Genomic DNA, 15,827 nt, shown 5'->3' with positions numbered 1-15,827 from the left:
ACAGAGGTTTGTATTTTAACGTTATCCTTAAAAAGTGAAATCATATGAATTCTATACTTAGTCTATCATCCCTCTCTAAAATAAAAAAATCCATGAGGAAGCCCTAGCCATTGTGGCTCAGTGGTACAGCATAGGTCGAGCATTGAAAGGTCTAATGTTCAATTCTTGGTCAATGGCAGATACCTGGGTTGCAGATTCATTCCCCAGTGGGGGTGAAAGCGGGAAGCAACCAATCTGTTATTTCTCTCACATTGATCTTTCTCTCTTTCACTCTCTTCCCCTCTCTCCCTCTTTCCCTTCCACTCTCTCTAAAAAATCAATGGGAAAAATATCATCGAGTGAGGATTAACAAAAACAAAATAAAACAAAACAAAACAAACAAAATCCATGAGGAAAAGATGTCACTAGATCTTTTTCACTGCTGAAACCCCAGCATCTAGAATAGTACATGACATATGCTGAGCATTAAACAAGAATTTGCTGAACAAATGAAATAACTTCACAACTTCATATTAGAGATTAGCAGTATTTTATAAAACTATATTCTTGTTTTCCTAGAAATGTCGGTTGGGGGGAAAAAAGAAGGCATTTAAAGCAAATTTAGGGAAGAACACTAAAGAGAACAGTAAGTACAATCAAAAGCCATGTCACCTATACCTACACGTGGCTCCTACTACATGTGAATAGCCACAATGGGGAAGATGAATTTGGTCTCCCTTTTTTGAAAGCAATGGTGGTATTAATGGCTTCATAACAATGTGACTGTACTTAATGCCACTGAATTGCATACTTAAAAATAGTTGCTATAGTAAAATTTAGTTTATGTACAGTTTACCACAATATAAAAAAAAAAAAAATAAGTTTACCTTTTATCCAGAGCTCTCAGTACTTTAGCAAAAACTTCCAATTCACAAAATTCACTGCCCAGTTGACATAAGCGTCCCTGTTGGTAAAGCTGAAATAAAAAAAACAACAAGGAGATAATTAAAATTTTTTAATTTAATTTTAATCTCTACTTTAAGAATACTTATGAAGCCCTAACCGGTTTGGCTCAGTGGATAGAGCGTTGGCCTGCGGACTCAAGGGTCCCAGGTTCGATTCCGGTCAAGGGCATGTACCTTGGTTGTGGGCACATCCCCAGTAGGGGGTGTGCAGGAGGCAGCTGATCGATGTTTCTAACTCTCTATCCTTCTCCCTTCCTCTCTGTAAAAAAATCAATAAAATATATATTTTAAAAAGAATACTTATGAATATAATTTGATGAATTTAATGAATACTACTCAAAGTTGGTATGATTACATAGTAATATCAGGAAAGATGCTTGTGCTAAGAGAAAAGTAACACTAAATAAACAAATTTATACAATTCATATAAAAGCATTTTAACAGTTGTATCTGATTGTTAGAAATTAGTTATATGTATATGATATATGTAGACTCTAAAGAACAAAATATATAAACAAGACAGAAACAGACTCATTGATGCAGAGAACTATTGGTTCCAGAGGGGAAGAAGGTTGAGGGGCTGGGTGAAAAAGGTGAAAGGATTAAGAAGTACAAATTGGCCCTAGCCGGTTTGGCTCAATGCATAGAGTGTCGGCCTGCAGAGTGAAGGGTCCCAGGTTCGATTCCAGTCAAAGGCACATGCCTGGGTTGCAGGCTCGGTCCCCAGTGGGGGTCGTGCAGGAGGCAGCTGATCAATGATTCCCTATCATCAGTGATGTTTCTGTCTCTCTCTTCCTCTCTGAAATCAATAAAAATATATATATTTTTAAAAAGTAGTACAAATTGGCAGTTGCAAAATAGTCATCGGGATGTAAAGTACAGCATAGGAAACATAGTCAATAATCTCTATATATAAAAGCCTAACATGCTAAGGGTCCAACAGTTTGACCATTCAACCAGTTGCTATGATGCACACTGACCACCAGGGAGCAGACACTACGACTGGTAGGTTAGCTTGCTGCCGGGGTCTGGCTGATCAGGACTGGGCGAGATGGGCCGGACATGCCCTGAAGCTCTCCCTTGGTCCCTCCTCAGCCCTGATCATGCTTCGGTGGGGTCCCTCGGCCTGGCTTGTGCCCTCTCGCAATCCACGACCCCTTGGGGGATGTCGGAGAGCCAATTTTGGCCTGATCCCCGCAAGCCAGGCCAAGGGACCCCACTGGTGCACGAATCCATGCGCCAGCCCTGTAGTATTATAATAATTATGTATGGTGCCAGGTGGGTATATGAATTATTGGGGATCACTTTGTAAAGTATATGATTATCTAACCACTACACTGTACACCTGAAACTAATATAATACTGAATGTCAACTGTAGTTGAAAAATAAAATAAAAAATTAGTATTTGTAAAACAGTATCAGGTACATGATTAAGTAATACAAAGTGTTATGTATATATTAAATAAACATTAAAACGTCTTATAGAAAACCGAAGGCAATTATTGCAAGGGCAATGCAGGAAAGCCCCAAACCCAGAGAAATAAAGATGGGGATAAAAACCTTTCCAAATCAATTCAAAATTATCACAGGCAAAAAGTGAACAGCTTAGTCTTAACATCTAATTAGCATATAAATAATTTAGACTAATTCCTCAAAACAAAAATTTATAAAACTTTAGAGAAAGATATAAAAGAAATTGAGTCCAGCCCTAGCCAGTTTCACTCAGTGAATAGAGCGTAGGTCTGCGAACCAAAGAGTCCCGGGTTCAATTCTGGTCAAGGGCACATGCCCAGGTTACGGGCTTGACCCCCAGTGGGGGGTGTGCAGGTGGCAGCCGACTAATGATTCTCTCTTATCACTGATGTTTCAATCTCTCTCTCCCTTTCTCTCTGAAATCAATAAAAATACATTTTTAAGTAATAATAATAATAGAAAGAAAGAAAGAAAGAAAGAAAGAAAGAAAGAAAGAAAGAAAGAAAGAAAGAAAGAAAGGAAGAAAGGAAGAAAGGAAGGAAAGAGAAGAAGGAAGGAAGGAAGGAAGGAGGGAGGGAGGATCATATACACAATCTATGAAAGTTGTGTGGCTCACTCACGTTTAAAACTGTTACCTCTGAGTCATTATATAGCAAAACCTTCAGAAATGAAAAGGGGTTGTTATCAAGAAAAAATTACCATGATACATAAAACAAGTTTCAGAAAAATTTGAGTAATATAATTCCACTTTTTGTAAAATATATTTTTATTGATTTCAGAGAGGAAGGAAGAGGGAGAGAGAGAAACACCAATGATGAGAGGGAATTATTGACAGGTTGCTTCCTGCATGCCCTCAACTGGGGACCGAGCATGTGCCCTTAACTGGAATCGAACCTGGGACCCTTCAGTCAGCAGGTCTACGCTCTATCCACTGAGCCAAATTGGTTAGGGCAATATAATTCCACTTTTGTTTCTAAGTTCTATATCTACCATTACATATGCATAAGTTTTTTTAAAAATCTGAATGATATTCAACAAAATGTACATCTATGGTATAGGATTTGTATATAAAATCTTTTATCTCCACTCTCCTCATCTTTCATCTGGATTACAGCAAAGGTCTGGCAGAAGTGCACTCTCCATTACTCCTGTTGGCCCTGTAATCAATTGTCCACATAGTAGCCAAACGATCTTTTCAAAAAAGTAAATTATTTCATGCCATTTCTTTTAAAACCTTTCAGTGGAACCCTCAAAGTGAACAAAATCCAAAATATTTAATGTGGCCTTTAAGTCTCTGAAAGTATCTGATCCTGCCTATCTTTCAAATCTCATCTTTTACCACTCTTTCTCCCTATCCCCTACATTCTTGACACATTAGCTTTCTTTTAGCTTTAGCTCACCTCATGACTTTTGCACACATACTGCTGCCTCCACATAAAGCACTGGTGCCATGATTCTTTACCTGGTTAATTTGTAACTCATCCTAAAGGTCTCAACTAGGATGTCACTTAATTCCCCAATCTAAATTCTGTTCCTTGTTATACTTTCTCATGATTTTTCCTCCATAGTAAGTAGCATCAAGACATGAGTGCACACATGCACTTAAACAATAATTTGTTAAACATGTCACTCCAATACACTCTGCACTCTATGAGGTGACCGTTGTCACCACTATATTCCCAATACCTATCACAGCGTCTAGTGCTTAATATACATTGATTATTTTCTGAATGTATAATCAAAATGGGCAGAGGTCTACTTTGGATGGAACTCAGAACCTAAGGAAAAATAATTCAAGACAGTCTCTACTCTGGAGTTTATCATTATTTATTGAAATTGCCCCAATTCCTCTGATGAATCTGACACTAAGAGAAAAACCCTGATTTCACAGTTACTTACTGTCTCCCCAAGTAGACTAGACTGTAAGCACCTTAATGAGAAACATTTACTAGGCAGCCTTCTGCCCTGTCTCTACAGTACTCTATATAGAACAGTGCTTATGCAATAAACTGAGAACAAATTTAAATGCAAACTTAATAACCTAGAGTCATGAAGAACATAAAGTGCCAGTTCCTAAATGAAAAAAATCAAGAACAAATTTTAAATAATAGCTGCTTAAAGTTATAGAGAAAAGCAAGTGTTTCCTATTTTTAACATCAGGTATTTTACCAAGTACCCTGGCATTTTCATTACATGAAACTCTTATCTTACTGAACCTGTTTTATCTCTGTAATTTTCACATCAAAGGCAAAATATTATAGCTAGGAACATCCTACTTATTTGTTTTCATTAACTTAATAAATATCAGGAACATTTGTGTAAAGCACTGTGCTAGGTACTGGGGATATGGTGATGACCAAGGTCACCACAGTAATACAAAGTCAGTAGGAATTGTTCTTTCATCTCAAAAATTTTAGAATCTGTCAGAGTAGAAAAACAATGTTCACAGATTATACAGTAGAGGTAGGTAGAGTATTTTAGAAACATAATAAAATGCTCACTCCAAGGATAAATTTCTGTTGAATTCTAAAGAGAGAATCATTAATTGGCTGCCTTCTGCATGCCTCACACTGGGGATTGAGCCCATAACCTGGGCATGTGCCCTGACTGGAAATCAAACCGTGACCTCCTGGTTCATAGGTTAACACTCAACCACTGAGCCACGCCAGCCGGGCAAATTTCTTGCTTATTAACATTTGCATTTTAATTTCTCAGCTGCTTTACACTCTGTCATACTTTTCTTTTTCAATACAACTGAACAACATGATTTTTCATATCTTGCAGGGCAAAACTGCTTTGCTTATTGGCAAATAAGCCAAAGGTTTAAGTGGACATGTTCATTTCCTTAAAAAGCACAAGAAACAGTTAACTTACTAAAGTTTAAATATGCTGTAAATTTAAATATGCTGTCCACTAGATCCACCATCCATTAAATAAGAGTTTCCCCCACCTCCAATTGTAATGTGAATGAATTTATGTCCAATACCCAGATTCTTTAACTCTATTGCTCACTTGATGTGTTAATGGTTTAATTTTCAAGATAGCATGATTGTGTTAATTGTGGAAGATGCTACTATGATATAAATGGAAGGTTAAAACAAAAATCTAGTTAGATGTAAGATCTAACCAATAATGATAACCAGCCATATCCAACTCATAAGTAATCTGTAAATTTGAATAGATTTCTCAACTTTTCTTAAAGCTTCACTACCAATGTGGTGAAAATTAGAAGTATATCCATGAGACAATAAAGGGTAGTATGGTTATAAGAAACACATTCTATATTCTAAATAATCAACTTTAAAACATTTGTTTCCTCTCATTTCAGAATTACATACATTTTTAGAAAAATTAAAAAATCTAGAAAAATTTTATTAAAAAAAAGTATTCATTTGATTTTACCATGAAGAGAAAAATCACTGTTGCCCTGGCCAGTGTTCCCCATTGGTTAGAGCTCTGGCCAGCACACCAAAGGGGGGGTGCGGGAGGCACCCAGTTAATGTGTCTCTCTCATATCAATATTTCTATCTTTATCTCTTTCCCCCCCTCTCCTCCTCCTTCCTTCCCTTCCACTCTCTGAAAAGCAATGGAAAAAATATCCTCTGGTGAGAATTAACAAAAAGAGAGAGAGAGAGAGAGAGAGAGAGAGAGAGAGAGAGACAGAAATCACTATTGCCGTGGCCCGATGGCTTGGTTGGAGCATCATTCCATACACAAAAAGGTTGAGAGTTTGATTCCCAGTCAGGGCACATACCTAGGTTGCAGGTTTGATCCCTGGTCAGGGCACGTACAGGAGGCAACAGATCAATCGATGTTTCTCTCTCCCTTCCTCTCTCTCTAAAATAAAAAATCAATTAAAAAATTATATCCTTGGGTGAGGATTAAAAAAAGAGAATAATCACTGTCAGCGTAACGACACATTTCTTTTCAGTCCTTTTTTTTCTTATTTGCAGTTTTGAGTATGTTACATAAACTTTAATCCTTTGTTATGGAAGTTAACTTATTTCCCCATTACACATCTTCAAGTTATTAAACTTGGTTCCAAAACAAGTTTTTGAAATTCTGCTGAAGCCTACATTGAATATATAGTCAGAAAACCCTAAATTTTCCAATCTAGTAACAACATCTCTCTTCAACATTTATTAAAGACTTTTGGGTTTATGTACATCTCCTTTTAGGATTTACTCTATTCATGTTTTCTGTTGTTATTTTAAGTAACATATATTCTTTCCTATACTGCATGTAGAAAAATTTAATTTTAATTACAAATGTGTAATCATCCCCCTCACTGAATATCTCATTGCGATAGCTTTTCAGTTGATTTTGCTGGCTTTTTCTTTACTCTAACTGTATTTATTAGCACTTCAAGAATATTAAATATGTAGTTTACATTTCCAGAACTAAGTCTGAAAGCCCTTACTTAAAAAAATTTAATAATATTGATAATGGAAGTTATCTTATTATTGTCCTGATTTTAATCAGAATGCTCTAAGTGTCTACAACTAAGTATTTTTGTTTAGGTATGTGTATTTAATTTACCTTTTGAGTAGATGTATATTTAGAATGTCAATGTGTATTCCTCAAGTTCAATGGGGGAAAACTAAGACAGTTTTCCTCTGTCCTATTAATATGGTGAATTACAGCCCTAACTGGTTTGGCTCAGTGGATAGAGCATCGGCCTGCGGACTAAACGGTCCCAGGTTCGATTCCGGTCAAGGGCATGTACCTTGGTTGCGAGCACATCCTCAGTAGGGAGTGTGCAGGAGGCAGCTGGTCGATGTTTCTCTCTCATCGATGTTTCCTTTTTTTAAAAAATATACTTTATTGATTTTTTACAGAGAGGAAGGGAGAGGGATAGAGAGTTAGAAACATCGATGAGAAAGAAACATCGATCAGCTGCCTCCTGCACACCCCCTTCTGGGAATGTGCCCGCAACCAAGGTACATGCCCTTGACCGGAATCGAACCCGGGACTCTTCAGTCCATAGGCCGACGCTCTATCCACTGAGCCAAACCGGTTAGGGCTCTCATCGATGTTTCTAACTATCCCTCTCCCCTCCTCTCTGTAAAAAATCAATATATTTTAAAAAATATGGTGAATTATATGAAGAGACTTGCTGATTTGCACTTGCGATTATTTTATTTAGAACTTTTGCCTCACAATTCATGTGAGGTTTTCTAGAGACTTTCTTTTTATCTTAGGTCTAGGTATCAGTATTATGTTAACCTCTTTTACTGTTTGTTTGTTTTTTAATTGGAAAGAATTAGGTTGGTCCGGAACAAGCTAAATAAATTATCAGCAGCATCAACTGTTCTTTGAATAAACCCAAGTATCTGAAGGTGGTGGGAGTTTTTGTTTGTCTGCTGAGGCACTGATCACTTTTCCCTTAGATCAGGGTGGGCAAACTTTTTGACTCGAGGGCCACAATGGGTTCTTAAACTGGACCGGAGGGCCAGAACAAAAGCATGGATGGAGTGTTTGTGTGAACTAATATAAATTCAAAGTAAACATCATTACATAAAAGGGTACGGTCTTTTTTTTTTTTTTTTTTTTTTAGTTTTATTCATTTCAAAGGGGCCGGATCCGGCCCGCGGGCCGTAGTTTGCCCACGGCTGCCTTAGATTGTCAAATAAAAAAATGACAACAGCTAATACGATAGTCATCTGGTGTGAATAAACCAAAATTATACCTATTTTTTGGTCAGGTCAGCAAAAATTCTATTTTTTGGTTTGCTACTGAATTTAGTTTATGTGTGCCATGAGATGAAAAATGTTGAAAATTGCTGGTGTAAGGTAAAGTCATGATATCTTTTTTTCCTATATGGATACCTAATTGACTAATAACATTTATTTGATTTTCCTTTCCCCATTGAATTGCTTTTTCATAAATTAGGTGACAATATATGTGTCAGTCTAGTTCTGGACTGTTTTGTTCCACTGGTCTATTTGCCTATCCATATGCCAATACCATATTATCTTATTGTTACAGCTTGATATTTGGTAGTTTTAGTCCTCCAGATTTTCTTTCTTCTTCATTATTGCTTTGGCTTGAGAATGTATTTTATTTTTTCTTAATCCTCACCTGAGGCTATTTTTCCCATTGATTTTTTTTTTTTTTTTTAGAGTGGAAGGAAGGAAGGGAGGAGGGTGAGGAAGGGGGGGGGGGTGGAGAAACAATGATATGAGAGAGACACATTGATTGGTTGCCTCCTGCATGTGCCGATTGGTGCCAGGGATTGAACCTGCAAACCAGGAATATGACTTTGACCAGGAATCGAACCCAATACCCCTCGGTTCTCATTCTAACCATTGAGCCACACCAGCCAGAGCTTGATACTGTATCTTTAAAAAAAAAAAATTACATGTTTTTATTGACTATAGAGAGACAGAGAGAGGAAGAGATAGAAACATCAATTGGCTGCCTCCTACTGGCTCCCTACTGGGGATCGAGCCCATAACCCAGGCATGTGCTCTGACCAGGAATCGAACTGGTGACCTCTTGGTGCATGGGACGACACTCAATCCATTGAGCCACTTTGGCTGGGTGATACTGAATTTTACTTTGTATTTCAGTTGAGCATCTTTTTTTTTTTTTTTAAATATATTTTATTGATTTTTTACAGAGAGGAAGGGAAAGGGATAGAGAGTCAGAAACATAGATGAGAGAGAAACATCGATTAGCCACCTCCTGCACACCTCCCACTGAGGATGTGCCCACAACCAAGGTACATGCCCTTGACCGGAATTGAACCTGGGACCCTTCAGTCCGCAAGCCGACGCTCTATCCACTAAGCCAAACCAGTTAGGACCAGTTGAGCATCTTTTGATGTTTACTGGCTATTCATATTTTTCTCTTCTATGTGCTGGCTGTTTAGGACTTCTGGAAGTGAGCTGATTGTCCTTTATGTACTCATTAGTGATAGATCTTTCTGAATTAGGAAATTCATCTCTTATCTGTCATATACTGTCATTTGCATAGTTTCTTCTTAAACGTGCTTATAATTTTTTATGTACTCAAAAGTACCAATTTCTTTTTTTCCTCCTAGGTTTTGAATTCATACTTAGAAAAGCCTTCTCCATGACAAAATGGCATTCTAGTATTGGCAAGACAAGTAACAGAGGACTTCACCTTTTATAACATTATTTATTTTTATGTTTGACATTTTAAAATTCTGTAAATTACCTTAAAAATAATGTCTTTAAAGAAATTTCAATCATTTCCCACTACGAGATACTGACTCAATAATTTATTCTGATTCTTTTATGATTTCATTTGCCATATTTAAGTCTTTAACCGCCGGGAATGCATTTTGGTAAACAGTGTAAAGTAGAGGTCTAACTTTTCCCCCAAACACTCAGTTGCCCAAGGTATTTTTGTATGTTTCCCACACTTATTTATAATATAGCATCATCTCATAACTTGATCACATACTAAATTCTTAAATATGCTTTGGTTTTTATCTTGACTGTCTACTTTCTTCTTTATTAAAAAATAAATATATATTTTTTTATTGATTTCAGGGAGAGGAAGGGAGAGACAGAAACACCAATGAGAGAGAATCATCAACCGCACCCCCTCCCCATGCATTCCTCCTACGGGGACTGAGCCCACAACCCAGAAATGTGCTTGAAGGGGAATCAACCATGACCTCTGGGTTCACAGGTCGATGCCAACCACTGAGCAACATGGGCCGGGCTAAATCTTCCCAGCAAGATCTCTAATGCTCCTGTCTACTATGTTCTACAAATCAATCTATCTCTGTTTTTGTGACACTGCTACACTGTTTTAAAATATGTAGCTTTCTAATATAATTGACTGTCTTATAATGCAAATCTCTCCTAAGTATTGTGCATCTTCAAAATTTCCTTGACTCATTAATTTTCATGTAATTCTTCCAGATAAATTTTGTATTTAATCAGCTTCCTATATCCAATAAAATCCTGAGTCTGATTCAAATTGTGATAAATTCATACCTTAAACTGAGATGAGTTGACATATTATAACCTTTCCATCTAGATCAGTGGTTCTCAACCTTGGCTGCACATTAGAATCACCTGGGACTCTTTTTAAAATCCTGATTTCTGGGCCTCATCCTCCAGAAATTCTGTTTCTTTGTTATGGGGTGGGGCGACAACATTAGTAACAAAGAAACAGAATTTCCGGAGGATGAGGCCCAGAAATCAGAATTTTAAAAAGATTCCCAGGTGATTCTAATGTGCAGCCAAAGTTGAGAACCACTGATCTAGATACATGGTGTGGCTCAGTGGTTGAGCGTCGACCAGTGAACCAGGAGGTCACAGTTCAATTCCTGGCCAGGGCACATTCCCAGGCTGTGGGTTCTATCCCCAATAGGGAAGCGTCCGCCTGCAGACTCAAGGGTCCCAGGTTCGATTCTGGTCTAGGGCATGTACCTTGGTTGTGGCATATACCCAGTAGGGAGCGTGCAGGAGGCATCTGATCGATGTTTCCCTCTCATCAATGTTTCTAACTATCCCTCTCCCTTCCTTTCTGTAAAAAAGCAATAAAATATATTAAAAAAAATTTTTTAAAGATACATGATATGGCAGGCTATTTATGTTCTTCTGTGCCCCTCCCTTATAAAGTTTTCATTTTCAATTTATTAATCTTAAAAGCTCTTTATATATAAAGAGTTCTTTAGCTGTCAAATACGTTGCAAGATTTTTTTTTCAATTTGTTACCAGTCAATTTTTAAATAGTCAAATTAGTTGAAACAACTATATAGCTATACAACAGAAATATACCCAGAAAAAGAAAAAATAACTCTAATACAAAATCAGACATGAATTCGTATGGTTTTCAGCATGAGACTTACAATAATTTTTAAAAAATCATTAAGTTTAGCCGAAACCGGTTTGGCTCAGTGGATAGAGCATCGGCCTGCGGACTGAGGGGTCCCAGGTTCGATTCCGGTCAAGGGCATGTACCTGGGTTGCGGGCACATCCCCAGTGGGGGATGTGCAGGAGGCGGCTGATCGGTGTTTCTCTCTCATCGATGTTTCTCACTCTCTATCTCTCTCCCTTCCTCTCTGTAAAAAATCAATAAAATATATTTAAAAAAAAAATCATTAAGTTTAAGACTGAAAATAATAAATACAACAAATTACTAAAACATTTCACCCAAGCAAAACTTAACTATGGCAAATATTGTAATTGGAAAAGGATACAAAATATACCATTCGGTGGTTAAAATGAAAAGGAAATATCATACACTTCATTCTTTAAAGAACCCAGCCCCTCATTCTAGTTGCTTTTACTTGGTATACAGTTTTACAATTCCTTCTATTCACCTCATCCACTTTCTATACCTAAATGGTTTAGTGTCTTTGAGTAAAAACCATTTAGATTCAAATACATGACTTTGTAGGGTATTACTTTTTATTGACCCATCTTTACCACCTGTCAATTTTTTAAAACATATTTTTTTGGGGGTCTCTTTTTTTTTTTTAATTAAATCTTTATTGTTCAGATTACTACAGTTGTTCCTCTTTTTTCCCCCCATAGCTCCTCTCCACCTGGTTCCCACCCCCCCTCCGCCCTGACCCCCCCCCCGCCACTGTCCTCATCCATAGGTGCACAATTTTTGTCCAGTCTATTCCCGCATCCCCCAAACACCTTCCCCCCACCCCAAGAATAGTCAGTCCACTCCCTTTCAATGCCCCCGATTCTATTATAATCACCAGTTCATTCTGTTCATCAGATTATTTATTCACTTGATTTTTAGATTCACTTGTTGATAGATGTGTATTTGGTGTTCATAATTTGTATCTTTACCTTTTTCTTCTTCTTCCTCTTCTTAAAGGATACCTTTCAGCACTTCATATAATACTGGTTTGGTGGTGATGAACTCCTTTAGCTTTTTCTTATCCGTGAAGCTCTTTATCTGACCTTCTATTCTGAATGATAGCTTTGCTGGATAAAGTAATCTTGGTTGTAGGTTCTTGCTATTCATCACTTTATTTCTTGCCACTCCCTTCTGGCCTGCATAGTTTCTGTTGAGAAATCAGCTGACAGTCGTATGGGTACTCCCTTGTAGGTAACTGACTTTCTTTCTCTTGCTGCTTTTAAGATTCTCTCTTTGTCTTTTGCTCTTGGCATTTTAATTATGATGTGTCTTAGTGTGGTCCTCTTTGGATTCCTTTTGTTTGGGGTTCTCTGTGCTTCCTGGACTTTTAAGTCTATTTCTTTCACCAGGTAGGGGAAGTTTTCTGTCATTATTTCTTCAAATAGGTTTTCAATATCTTGCTCTCTCTCATCTTCTGGCACCCCTATAACTCGGATGTTGGTACGCTTGAAGCTGTCCCAGAGGCTCCTCACACTATCTTCATATTTTTGGATTCTTTTTTCATTTTGCTTTATCGGTTGGGTGTTTTTTGCGTCTTCATATTTCAAATCTTTGACTTGATTCTTGAAATCCTCTAGTCTGCTGTTGGAACTCTGCATAATATCCTTTATTTCAGTCAGTGTATGCTTAATTTCTAGTTGGTCCTTTATCATAACCTTGAGGGTCTCACTAGATTTCTTGAGGGTCTCACTACATTTATTGGTGGTTTCTACAAAGTTCTTGAAAAACCTTAAAAGTGTGGTTTTAAACTCTATATCCAGTCATTTGCTTTCCTCCATTTCTGTCATTTGTGACCTGTTTCTTTGTCTCCGCATTTTTTATGCTTCCCTGTGTTGATGGAGTGGCTTTCTGTGCTAGGTGTCCTATAAGGCCCAGTGGCTCAGCCTCCCCAGTTACCTGAGATGGACAATCTTGGTGCACCCATTTGTGGGCTTTGTGCACAGTCTTGTTGTAGTTAAGCCTTGATTGTTGGAGGTATCACTGGGAGGAATTGACCTCCAGGCCAATTGTCTGTGAGAATCAGCTGTGTCTACGGTGGGAGAACTTCTGTGCTGGAGACACCCTTATGGGGCAAGACTTGCTTCAGTGGGGCTTTGGTGCTCACTGAGTCTGGCCCCTGAGTGTGTCCCTTATGGATCTGAAGAGTTGTAATTGGATGGTCCCACTCTGACCACTGGGTACAGTGGCTCTTGGATCTAAGGAGGTGCTAATTTAGCCTCTGCCTGAGGCTACCCAGCAGGAGCTACGGAGAGATCTGCAGATTCCCCTTCCTTGTTTGGGATCTGGAGGTGCCCAAATGAGGCCCAGCTGTGAAGCAATGCAAGCTGCTGTGGGGCTTTGGGCCTTCTCTTGGAAATTCTGGGTCTGTCTGGCCCAGCTGCAGTTTGTTAGGTAATTTTCAGACTGCAAAGGGCCAGGGCATTCATATGCAAAAGCCTCTGCCACAGCTTGGGGGGTGGCGGGGTCTCAGGGAATCAACAGGGCGGAGCAAGCAGCTATGGCTGATCCTCAGCCCTGCCCTAAGGGGCCCCGCGTCTCATTGTCCCAGTAATCGCTGCAAACACACACACACACACACACACACACACACACACACACACACACACACCCCGCCCCGGCCCTAGAGAAAGCCGCCCTCGACTTCCAAGTTCTGCCTGCTGCCAGACAGTCCAGTCTCTCCCTGTATGAGTCTGGGTCCCGAGAGACTTACCCAGAACTGGAGTTCTGAGCAGTCGGGGGCTTGTGACTCCCTCCCAATTCAAAAAGACAGCTGCATCCTCAGTCTCCAGCCCCTGCCGCGTGCTCCATACCTCTGCACTTCCGCACCTCCTCTGAATCTCAGTGTGCTTTTCTCTTTCCTTCTAGTTGTAGAATTTCCACTCAGCCAGCCTTCCGGTGGTTCTGGATGATGTCCGTTTTGTCTTTATATTGTATTTTTGAATTTGTTGTGGGAGGCAGCAATTTCCAGTGTTTACCTATGCCGCCATCTTGGTTTCTCCAAAACATATTTTAGTGAACTTCCCTTCCCATATACCTCAGCAGCCATTTCCAACTTGTTTAGCTTTCCTACATAAAAATCAGCACTCACCCTTACTATTAGATGATCATATCTCTTTATTCATGACAACCATTCTTTACAAATTTACCTATGTTGATACTTTATGTCCTTAACTCTTTCCATCTGATTTTAAAGGAAGAAGTGGTCTTTCCTGAGTCCAATTTATAACTGATACCTTAATTTATGCAACGGGAAGGAAGGGGCAAGACTCATAAATTAATGTTCTTGCTCATGGATTCTGCTCCACAATTTATTTCTTGCTTTACTGATACATTTATTTAACTTCTTACTGTTTTGGTTTCTGTCAGTCAGCCAATACAGATATTTAATGTCTTCCATTAAAAAAAAATCCCTTCACATTTTACTCTTTGTACATTTCAACACCTGTCTTCCTGCCCATTTTAGGAGCAGTCAGCATGCCTACTTTTTCACCTCCCATTCATTCCACAATCCCACCTCCTAAAGCTTTATGTGAAACTGGACCAAAACAATCAAGGATGGGGGCCATAGCTGGTTTGGTTCAGTACATAGCACGTCCAAAGGGTCCCGGGTTCGATTCCAATCAAGGGCATGTACCTGGGTTGTAGACTCCTCCCTGGAGCAGGCCCTGTCAGGGTTCATGCAGGAGGCAACCAATCGATGTGTTTCTCTCACATCAGTATTTCTCTGTTTTTCCCTCTCTTCCACTCTCTCTCTAAAAATCAATGGAAAAATATCCTCAGGTGAGGGTTAAAAAAAGAGGGGGGGGGTGATGAGGGAATTTTTGGTTCCACGAATACTATAATTTTGTCTATGACTATGCCTATTGATGGAACTTGGGACTACTAGAGGGATCTAATTATGACTTTCTTCTTGGCTCTAAACTGAAAAAAATGCAACTATAAACAGTAAGACCCTTAAATTTTTCACAAATTGGGCATGAGATGACTATCTTATATGTATTAAAATGCTTAGACTCATATTTATGTGTTGATACACTGTTTAAAATAAAAATTCATTCTTATACTTCCATTCAATTAAAAATTGAAGTCCAGGAATTGACTTTCACTCTAGCTATTTCTATAAAAAGCTAATAAAAATTAGTCCTATAATGTCTTTCATAAAAACAATCTACCTCAAGATGAAAAATCTTTCCAAGCAAGAAAGCAAGGTCTTGGAGGAACTAAATACGTACTAGGTATGAGACCTTGACTAAACTACTTAACTTTCTCACCTCACACAAGGTTATACCCTACTTTGAGGATTAAACAAGATAACGTGTAAAAACACAGTTCCAGGTACATGTTAAATACCTTCCTTCACCTTAGCACAGTGCCATACTCCCAACAGACATACAACTATTAAGGGGTAAAAGTGTCCCAGAAAGAAGCACTATTTTTTAAAAACATATTTTTATTGATTTCAGAGAGGGAGAGACAGAGAAACATCAAGGATGAGAGAGAATCATTGATCGCCTGCCTCCCGCACACCCGCTACTGGGGACCGAGC

At 38.6% G+C, this 15,827-nt stretch overlaps 1 protein-coding gene across 1 annotated transcript in view; it reads right to left on the bottom strand.

Annotated features, from left to right (window-relative positions):
- Nucleotides 1-15,827, bottom strand: part of APPBP2 (amyloid beta precursor protein binding protein 2) — a 51,384-nt gene that overhangs the window by 33,355 nt on the left and 2,202 nt on the right. Inside the window, exon 2 of the mRNA XM_036340257.1 lies at nt 867-955. Within this exon, the coding sequence (XP_036196150.1) occupies nt 867-955 (89 nt within the window). The remainder of the gene's footprint in view (nt 1-866; nt 956-15,827) is intronic.

The sequence above is a fragment of the Myotis myotis genome, unplaced genomic scaffold (assembly GCF_014108235.1).
Source record: "Myotis myotis isolate mMyoMyo1 unplaced genomic scaffold, mMyoMyo1.p scaffold_m19_p_17, whole genome shotgun sequence".
Taxonomy (NCBI): domain Eukaryota; kingdom Metazoa; phylum Chordata; class Mammalia; order Chiroptera; family Vespertilionidae; genus Myotis; species Myotis myotis.
This window is presented reverse-complemented; position numbering and strand designations above follow the sequence as displayed.